We start from the raw sequence: 10900 nt of genomic DNA, 5'->3' as shown, positions 1-10900 counted from the left end.
AAAATAATCATTTAAAATAGTGTATTGTTTATTTTTGTTGATAATCCAAAGTTTTTCTGAAAATTAATTCTCTAACCTGGAGAGCCCCCACTTGGTCAAAACTGATTCTATATTTCCTTTATATACTTTGATTAATATTATAAAAATAATATATTTTTAAGGATTATTATGTTTTAAAAAATCCGGAATAAAAGAGACATTGCCTTAAGACAAGGAATGCACAATTATGCAATGCAGCGATTTGACTAGGCGTGGGTTGACACAGCTGACAGAATCCTCAAGGCGACTATATATATCCTGCAATTTTCAAATTCCTTGCATAGTACTGTAGTGTAAACAAAGTCTGAGTGTTTTTTAACCTTTATATTAATTGAAGTATTTCAATAAAATTACAGGTCATAAATTTAATTTTACAAAATCATTGTATTTTTTATAAAATCATTATTTAGTCTCAAGTCTCAAAAAGTAAGCCGCCATTATTGTTTTAGCATGACGTCATTCTGACATTAATGACATAGGCTAGTCTTATCTGCTCAGTTCAAGAGATATTTTAATTTTTTTTTTTCTTCAATTTTCTTTGTTATTTAAGCTATTATCCATTATGAATTATATTTCTTATCGTTCTTACGCAGTACTTAATTGCAAAAATACTACTATAAAGACACCAATAAAGTTTAGAGGGATCCAAAATTATTATCGAATCTAAATAATAGATTACATTTTTCTGAAGATCACTTCGATATAATAAGTATAATGCAAGATATAAACTGCAAGTTCATTTATAGGTTATATTTATTCTGAAAGAGAACTTAAAGAAATTAAAACGTAATGAATTTTCCTTCCAGTTGGAAAACTATGGCTGAAATGGATTCAAAATTATTATCATATCTAAATGATAGATTATATTTTTGTGAAGATCACTTTGATGTGAGTATAATGAAAGATATAAACTGCAAGTTCATTTATAGGTTATATTTATTCCGAAGGACAACTTGAAGTAACTAAAAACGTAAAGAATTTTCCTTCCAGTTGGAAAACTATATGGAGAATTACGTTCGATACAAAATAATGAAAAATGTTTTAAAAGCAAAATACATAATAATTTTAAAACAGCTAAAAAGTGTGAATAACTAAAGTGTAGTTTGTTTATGTCTAAATGATGTCACATATGAAACCATCATGGCGGCTAGCGTTGTGTTGGTACACATATTAATGTGAAGGGTAGCTTATTAATAAATCACTATAATCCTCTAATGTTTTGTTGTCTCATAGGTTATTTTTACTTAAATTGGTGACCTGGATAGAATAGCCGGCAAAAAGTTCTTAAATTATTGATGTAGTGTAATTTTATATTTAAGAGTATCCTTGAGAATGGCCAAAACGTTAGACTTTTAAAGAAATCTAAAAAGAGTGTTAAATTTAAATTTAAACTTAAATTGGATACAATTTATTTTATTTAAACAATTATTTCAATTTTTTTTAGGTCGTCAAATCGCCTTATTTGATGTATTTCTACAATTCTAAGATCGAGGGCGTCTAGAACTTTATTTTTCATCCCATCCTTCTTTAATTATAGAAAATATTCATTTCCAGTAATATTTTAATCGAATATTTTTTAATCATTAAATAAGCTCTCTTCATACATTTTGATATCTAATTGGTTTTTTTGGTTCCTTATTAACGATAATCTATCATTGTAATCGATCAGAAAAAAAATTTAGTCCCTTTACTGAAATCTTGAGGTTTTACGTTTCAAGATGAGTAGAATCCAAGAATCAAATAAAGAAAAAATTGGTGCACGACTTTTCTTATAAACTTACGATATTTTTCGGAACTCATCATAACCATCCACCATTTGGTTGGTCAACGCCACAATGGTGCCCGATTATTATCTAGATTTGATGATGTTTATAAATTAATTGAACCGAAGTGAAAGTTTGATATAAATTAATGTATTTAGTTAAAATTAAATATACATTATTACTTTACTTACAAATTGGATTAATTATTAAATTATTTTGTATATATGTATGTATATATAGTTGACCGTAAAAATTGATATATAAGAAGATGGTCAGGGTTGCGGTCCTGACTTGTTCTTTGCTCATTTATTATCATTTTATATCTTTATTATTACTTATTTATTTATAATTATTCTTTCATGACGTTTATTCAATCTCTTTTTTTTTTTTTTTTCCTTCCCCGTATTGTTTTGTTTTATGTACATCTCCTGTACTTTTTAACTGTATATTTTACGTATTTTTATAAAAAAATTTTACTCTTGCCATTGTTACTTATTTTTATTCTTATCATTGCATCTTATCTTTGTATTTTTATTGTTATCATTGTATCTTTTTAGTACTGATGAAGCCCTGCAAAGTGGGACGAAACTTCGGAAAATAAATAGTTGTAAACTATTTTTGTTTCTCCTTTGACCGCAACCCTGAGCATCTTCTTATGTATTTTCTATATAGTTTACCGTGATTAATCACAATATATGAGTAATTCTCCAATTTCGATGCTACTTAAGTTATATGAGGATTTTTACAATTAAAAATTATTTGAATGAGAATCTTTTTTTTTTTTTTTATTATTATCTTTCTTTAGGCAGATATTTCTTTCTCCTATTTAAGTTCCAATAATTAATGGCTGTGTAATTATCAAATATTTAATGCTAGTTTTGTCAGCCCCCAGTCAAGTCCCAAAGTTGAGTTTCTGACTTATCAATAGGACCAGTTCTCTTTTCAAGTAAATCTAAAAAAATGAATCTCATATTGTTCAGTATTCTTTCAAGTATTGGTATAAAACATTATTTGAATTTTAAGTCGAAGATATAAGATAGTTTATCTCTGTCACACGGTTTTCGATGCACGTTATTAAAATACACGTTTATTTACATTTACAAAGATAAATTTCGTCCAGAAAAGGAATCAGGCAACACTGCTAAGAAGCAGAAAACAAGAAAGCGATATTTTCTAATCTAACTTCTTATAGGTAGGTTAAACAATGCATTGTTAATATAGTGATAGATTGTATAGACATTGTAAACCGAATAATTAAAATAATTGAAATTGTGATAATAATAGATAATTTAACACATTGTGATAAAAATTAATTGGTTGGTGCTTAGTGTTCCTCTAATTTAATAATGTTTTATAGGTTATTGACTAAGATAAAATTTGACAAAGGTACAATAGCCTGCAATATGTTGATAACGCTGGTAGCTGCGATATTATAGATAAGGTAGGAAATTTAAGATTCAGAATGTTTTTAAAATAAGGGAGCGACCAAGATAGGAAAGGAGGGATATAGTTAATTTTCTATCAATATTCATTATTAATATAACAAATTATATTCACTTCGTATTTAAAAGGCAACCTTATTATTTGAGCTAGAGATAAAATTTTAATAAACGAGGCATTTAAAATCAAAAATTCCCATCGCGTTTTGCATTATTGAATTGACTCAAAGTGTATATTACATAGGTTCGTAGTATTTTAGAACCTTTTTAGCTACATGCTAATATTTATTTTTATTTTATTTTTTGTGAAGCTCCAATCAAAAAAATCAAGAAGTTGATTGTGAAGATGAAAAAAAAAATGGTTGATTTGTCTCTCCTTAGGTAATTACCCCCTCAGTTCCTAGCCTGAATGAAAGGGGCCAAATATTTCTTTTTCTTTCGATATTCACTTTTAAGACCACTTAACTTTGACAAATGGGATCCTCAATTGCTAATACAGGACACACCTTCAGGAAGAACTTTCCACCGTCTTGTCACGGTCAAAGCAAAGTATGTCCTTCTAGACTACTTGATCTCCCGATTCCTGACCAGGCATGGGAGCTTTCTAGTACAAGAACCCAAGAGGAGAAAACTGTCAGTTATTCCACCCCAATTTTTGATTACTTTAATGAAAACTATGTATTATTAATAGTCAAAATTGATGAGTCTGCCAAGTATAGGTAGGGGGAATAATAAATGGCGGCTGTTTAAAAGCGATAAAAAAAACTAATTTTTCATTGGGAGCTCTATATCTTAAAAAGTAGAAACAGCACAAGAAAACCTCGAGAACGTCATTTAAAGAAGAGTAAATTTACTAAAATATGAATCCTAATAGAGTTATTTACGTTATATAGTATTCGAGATATAGCTTTTTTTAAAAAGCAACATTTCATAAAAATGTATGGGACGTAATGAAAGATCAGTAGTTAGTGAATTTATTTTGAAAAATTTATATCTCAAAAACCATTTGACGTACAGATGTCTATTAGGACTCAAATTAAAGCTAGTTTAATGAGCTATAAAGTAGTTTATGATGTTTATCTTTGTAGGAGCATTAGTTTACATGAAATTTGCTAAAATAAATTGATTTATAGTTGTTCGGACAAATTTTCATTTGCCAAATTCGTATCCACATGTGAATATCATAAAAAAACCACTACCCCTACGAAGATAAGTGTCATAAACTACTCTATAGTAAGTTAAATTTCCTTTATTTTGAGTGTTGGATGACATAAGTGCGTCTTATGGATCTAGAGATATATTTTTTCAAAAATCCCACATTTTATACGAACAACTAGAAATTAACATTTTGTGAGTTTATTTTGTCAAATTTCATAAAAACTACTACTCCTACAAAGATAAACATTATTAACTATTTTGTAGTAAATTTAACTAGCTTTAATTTGAGCGCTGGCAGACATCTGTGCATCCAATGGTTTCTGAAATGAAGTTTTTCACAAATCAAATTTATTGTACGAAGAACTATAAATCAATTTATTTTAGCAAATATCATGAAAACTACTATTCCTACGAAGGTAAAGTTCATAAACTTCTATAGTCCATTAAACTAGCTTTAATTTGAGTCCTAATAGACATCATCTGTACGTCACATAGTTCCTGAGATATAGAATTCTCAAAATAAATTAACTAATCTTTCAGTAGATTTTTAAGATATTTTGCTTTTTAAAAAGCTATATCTCTAGAACTATTTAACGTAAATAACTCTATTAGGGCTCATATTTTAGCAAATTTACTCTTCTTTTAATAATGTTCTCTTAAATTTTCTTGTGCTCTTGGTAGTTTTTAAGATATAGAGCTCCGAATGAAAGATTAGTGTTTTGTTATGGTTTTGAAACAGACGCCATTTTTTATTCCCCCTACCTATACTTGGCAGACTCATCCATTTTGACTTGTAATTATACATAGTTTTTATTGAAGTAATCTAAAATTGGGGTGAGATAGCTGCCTTATCTTTAATTATTTATTATTTAATTTTTCGAGCTAAGCTTCATCGCCATGGGATGGATGTCGACCCACTAGTCCACATTGTGACGCGCCAGAAACTGCTGAGCACATAATTATTATTTGCATCGCCTTTGAGACACAAAGGGCTGAAGGAAACTGAACTGTATGTTCTCACAGAGAATGATTTCTCTCAGCTGGTCACGGAACATTAAACATTAAAAAAAATTGTTTTCAAGTGGAAAAGTTCAGTGGGCCCAGACCACTTTAACCAAGGACCGGCTTCTAGAAGACCACCAGGTAGAGGAGGGACGGAAGAGGGATAATAGGAATATAACAACTGTTGAAACGATTGGGAATTTTTTATTTTTTCAAAATTTTAAGTTGTTACATTTTCTTTTTCCGTTGGCTCTAAAGAGCTCGTAGATCTTTGGCCACTCGAACCGGCCTTCTCCACGCATGCTTATCTTTGGCCACTGCTATCTAGTTTTCTTCATGCAGCTCTTTCGCATCTTTGTCGATTCTGTCTATCCATCTGGTTTTTGGCCTCTCACGTGGTCTCTTGCCTACTATACTCGCATTCATTGTTCTGTAGAGGCGTCCTGATGGATTAATTCCAGCCACATGTCCTGTATTGCCACAGGGCAAAGTCATAGTAATAATAAAGGCTATGACCCCCGTCCTAACTCAAATCTACTAATGCAATCCTCCCATCAACCTTTCGGTCTACCCCTCAGATGTCTTCTCGTAGTTTCAGTGTTAATTAATATTTTTGGGATTCGTTCGTTACTGAGTCCCACGACCTTACATGTCAATCTTATTCACATTGCACAATACACTTATACAGCATAGAGCAAGGCTGAGAAAATAAATAAATAAAAAGCTAATTCAGGACACAGATACTTGTGAAATTATTAAATTTATTTCATGTCCTAAGGATAATATCCCGAATTGATATGAAAGAGCAGTTTGATGTATCAAGTCTCAACTTGCAAGTTTGTTATTTTTAATTTTTATTTATTTATTTTTATTTAGTCATGGGATTGTTTTTCCTAATGTAGCCAGTTCATCTGTATAACTAAAAAAGTACTAACAGCTTCTATTAGTTCCTTTAGATCCTGATTAAACTTATGTTTGTTTATATAACGTATTCAAAATGATATGTATACATAAAATTGGATTTTATGCTCTATGTTAGGTTTTATTAACGTGCTAGAAATAGTGAACATGTAAGAATGTTTCAATTATTTTTAACCAGGGCCGATTTTCACACTATTTTTTATGTTGGAAAACAGTTTATGATCAAAACATTAAGACTGATCACTACTAAATAAATATTTATTCTTATTATCGTTTATTTTGTATTGATACTGTTTTATTTGTATTTTCACTTTTTTTTTTTTTACATAATATTTACCATACTTTTTTGTTTTTATTATCTTACTATTTCAAATTTTTCTTTTTTTTTTTTTTTTGTATCTTTTAGCCCTTATGAATCCCTACAAAGTGAGGCGAAATGTCGGATAATAAATAGTTGTAAACTATTTTTGCTCTCTTCTGACCGAAACCCTGATCATCTTCTCCATAATTGGAAATTATACGCTCAATTATTTAAATACATAATACTCTTTATTTTTGCTTTAAATCTTCAACGTTTCGGCCAACCTGGCTATCCTAAAGGACAATCTTAAATAAAAATTTAAGCCTCACGTCCAACAATTTAAAAATTTGTACAGGCTATTCTGTCGAGGTCAATGAATTTAGTAAAATTTACATAATTTTGAATTTTTCATTCAATTTTAAAACTTTTAATTAAAGATTAACTGAACTATATTATCAAACAATTTGTTTTGTTTTAAAATTGACTTAAGTTAATCTATAATTAAAAGTTTTAGAATTGAACGGAAAGTTTACAAAATTGGTTAATTTGACTAAATTTATTAACCTCGGCAGAATAGCCTGTAAAATATATTTAATTGTTGGATGTGAGGCGTAAATTTATATATATGATTATCTTTGAGGATGTCCAGGTTGGCCGAAGCCGAAGCGTTGGGCTTTTAAAGGAATAATAAAGAGTTTTTTGAGACTTAAATTGGACACAGATTATGTTATTTTACCAATAAAACTAGTCTCGAGTATAATATTATATATAATTTTTTCAATTTCTTGAGACTAGTATTTATTTTTTAAATTAATCAATTGGTATCCATATTAAGTCTCAACAGTCTTTATTATATCAACAGTACAACGTTTCGGCCATCTTCAAGGACAATCTTAAATATAAATTTACATTTCTCATCCAATTATTTAAAAACGTATGTGAGTAATAATAAAAAGTAAAATGAAGGTAGTGTGACTATGAATGAATTTTATATTTATTAAAATTTATAAAAGAATGTCCTGCAGCAGTCTGGGTTTCAGTCTTCCGGTTGAGGTAAAATAATATTACTTAAATAAATCAATTGGTATCCATGCTTAGTCTCGACAACATTTCGGCCATGCTCCAGACAATCTTAAATATAAATTTACATCTTACATCCAATTATTTTAAAACATTTTACAGGCTATTCTGTCCAGGTCATTAATTACAAGTCCAATCACCCTATTTTGTCACAATTTCATTAATTTTCAAAACTTTTAATTTTAGATCAACTTAACACTTAGCAACTATCTATATATGAACATAGTGTTAAGTTGATCTAAAATTAAAAGTTTTGAAAATTAATGAAATTGTGACAAAATAGGGTGATTGGACTTGTAATTAATGATCTAGGGAGAATAGCCTGTAAAATGTTTTAAAATAATTGGATGTGAGATGTAAATTTATATTTAAGATTGTCTGGATGATGGCCGAAATGTCGAGACTAAGCATGGATACAAATTGATTTATTTAAGTAATATTATTTTACCTCAACCTGAAGACTGAAACCCAGACTGCTGCAGGACATTCTTTTATAAATTTTAATCAATATAAAATTAATTCATAGTCACACTACCTTTATTTTACTTTTTATTATTACTTATTTTATTTATTCATTATTATTATTTTTATTTTATTTTATCTTCTCTCGTCCCTATTGTCAAATTAACTTGTTTCTTTTTACTATTCGAGGGCAATTGTTTGTTGTATTTAAGTGTAGCAATATCATTATTTTTTGTTATTAATTTTACTTTCCTCTTTTATTAAGAAACATTATTCTTATCTATTTATTTTATTTTTTCTTCTTTTAAAAATAACATTGTTTATAGTTAGGGGTGTCTTTTGTACGAGACTATATCCCCCCTCCCCCATAATCAACTGTTAAAAAATATATATTTATAATATAACGGTTATATCAACTATGTAAGGCCCACCAGGTCGATCTGGTATAAAATAAAATATATTAAAAAAAAAAAATTTTTTTTTTACAAACTTTATTAGCAAGCTGAATAGAAAAACGCAGAGAATTTGTTTGCAGCAATATAAAATTTTCGAAACAAAAATAAATTTTAATGATAATAAATTAAATAATATTAATGTTAACAGACCTTATACTTGTTGGAGAATGCTCCCTTGCCGTATTGTACAGCCATCGCTTTGACTTCCCATCACAGACCATCCGCACACTGAGGCACCTACCCGCCGACTGACTCTACAGAGAGTGGAGGGAGGGATTGGTCAGCACCAACAGCTGACAAAGAGACCCTTATGTCGCCCCAGGATGAGGTCCTCAAGAGTCCTTTAATCCTTTGCTCTGTTTAATTCGATCAGATCGTCGCATTCCCTTGTCATGATGTAAGGCGGTACGTATCGAGGCGCAGCTTATCTCTCTCAGTCGTAAGCTTCCTAGGAAACGTCGTAAAAATAGCTCAGGAATTTCGTTTCTTCTTTTTCGTAGTAATTATTAATCAGATACATTCTGTCTGTGTTTCTGAATTATTTATTTGTTGCTACGGGCGTTGCTATGATATCGGGGAAAACAATTTTAAATTTTATAAAGATTATGACCGGAGATCCTGACTGTATCATAATATTTTAAATTTTATTTGAGGCTAGTTATATTTATCAATTACTAGAAGACCCTGCAATGCTTCGTAATGGCTAGATTTAGGGGATGCAGATAGATTAAATGAATACAATTGAAAGTTTGATATAATCATATTGGATTAATGATTTAATTAATTGATGAATGGAATATGGTCCGGGTGCGGTCAAAAAAACTCAAATAGTAAATGGGTATAATATTTTAATTGAGCCAATGTTTCGCCCCACGTTGCAGGGCTTCGTCAAGAAAAGATACAAACTCTTGACATACTTACAAAAAAAGAAAAAACATAAGTGGAAAATAAGAGGGGTTTACAATGAAAAGTAAAATATAATAAGAAAAATTAAAGGTTGTAAACAGCAAATGAAAAGGGTAATAGTAACAGATAGATAAGAGAAGAAATATTAAAGAAAGTACAAATTAAGAGATGAAAAAAGAAAAGAATAAAATCAAATGATGAGACAGAATTCGTACCTGCATATATTTGATTTTATTCTTTTCTTTTTTCATCTCTTAATTTGTACTTTCTTTAATATTTCTTCTCTTATCTATCTGTTACTATTACCCTTTTCATTTGCTGTTTACAACCTTTAATTTTTCTTATTAAATTTTACTTTTCATTGTAAACCCCTCTTATTTTCCACTTATGTTTTTTCTTTTTTTGTAACTATGTCAAGTGTTTGTATCTTTTCTTGACGAAGCCCTGCAACGTGGGGCGAAACATTGGCTCAATTAAAATAGTATACCCATTTACTATTTGAGTTTTTTTGACCGCACCCGGACCATATTCCATTCATCAATTCACACGGTCAATCAATAATCTTCCAGGATTTAATTAATTGCTTATTATGTTTATTGCAGTAAAAAAAATTGTATAATAAATATATATGATAAAAAAATATAAATAACTTCAACACAACTCAACCAATACACACGATCTTGGGAGAGTTTTAGGCCTCTATAAACTGCACCAAAGGGCACAACTCGGATCTAATTAAACTAATTAGAACTGGAGATGTAAAATAAAAAAATTTAAACGATATCCTTTATTTGGAACTAATATTTCATCCTTAAAAGATTAGTCGTATTAACATTGGAAATGGATAAAATTTGGACTAGTTATGAACGATTATATCAACTATGGTTACCAAAAGGAAAAATCCTTGAGGTGAAAGATTTCAAATTTAAAAATTCTTTGAAAAATAGTATTTAAAGGTTTCAGACGATGCTGTAAACGAATATAATTTGCTTTACTTAAATCCTCGTAATGTTTTTTTTTTTTAATTTTTAGCAAATAAAAAATCATGTAATAGCAGTAGTAATATTTTTTATTATTTTTCAGAAAGAGACAAACCGTTTGGCATATAAAACCATTAAAAAAAAGTTTACTTTGTGAGCTTAGTTTTGTTAATAACATGTTTTTTTACGGAAAAATCGTAACAGCCAATGACTTTCCCAGAAAATTCCTGAATATTTTTTTTTTTTAGATTGATAGATTTATTCATTGATAGATATTACAATCTGCCACACAGTTGTGGGCAATAGGTACACACAGTTGTGGGCAATAGGTAATAGTGATGAATGAATCTCATACATACTAAAATAAAAATAAATAAATAAAAAAATAAAATAG

At 29.2% G+C, this 10900-nt stretch overlaps 1 protein-coding gene across 1 annotated transcript in view; it reads right to left on the bottom strand.

Moving 5' to 3' along the window:
- The window catches only part of LOC106690298 (uncharacterized), a 58695-nt gene extending 49672 nt beyond the window's left edge, over nt 1-9023 (bottom strand). Inside the window, exon 1 of the mRNA XM_014435694.3 lies at nt 8771-9023. Coding sequence (XP_014291180.1) covers nt 8771-8815 — 45 coding nt within the window. The 5' untranslated portion in view covers nt 8816-9023. The remainder of the gene's footprint in view (nt 1-8770) is intronic.
- Nucleotides 9024-10900: the final 1877 nt, after the last annotated feature.

The sequence above is a fragment of the Halyomorpha halys genome, unplaced genomic scaffold (assembly GCF_000696795.3).
Source record: "Halyomorpha halys isolate HHAL.00 unplaced genomic scaffold, Hhal_1.1 Scaffold1649.1, whole genome shotgun sequence".
Classification (NCBI taxonomy): Eukaryota; Metazoa; Arthropoda; class Insecta; order Hemiptera; family Pentatomidae; genus Halyomorpha; species Halyomorpha halys.
The sequence above is the reverse complement of the archived record's forward strand: the minus strand, read 5'-3'. Positions and strand labels throughout refer to the sequence as shown.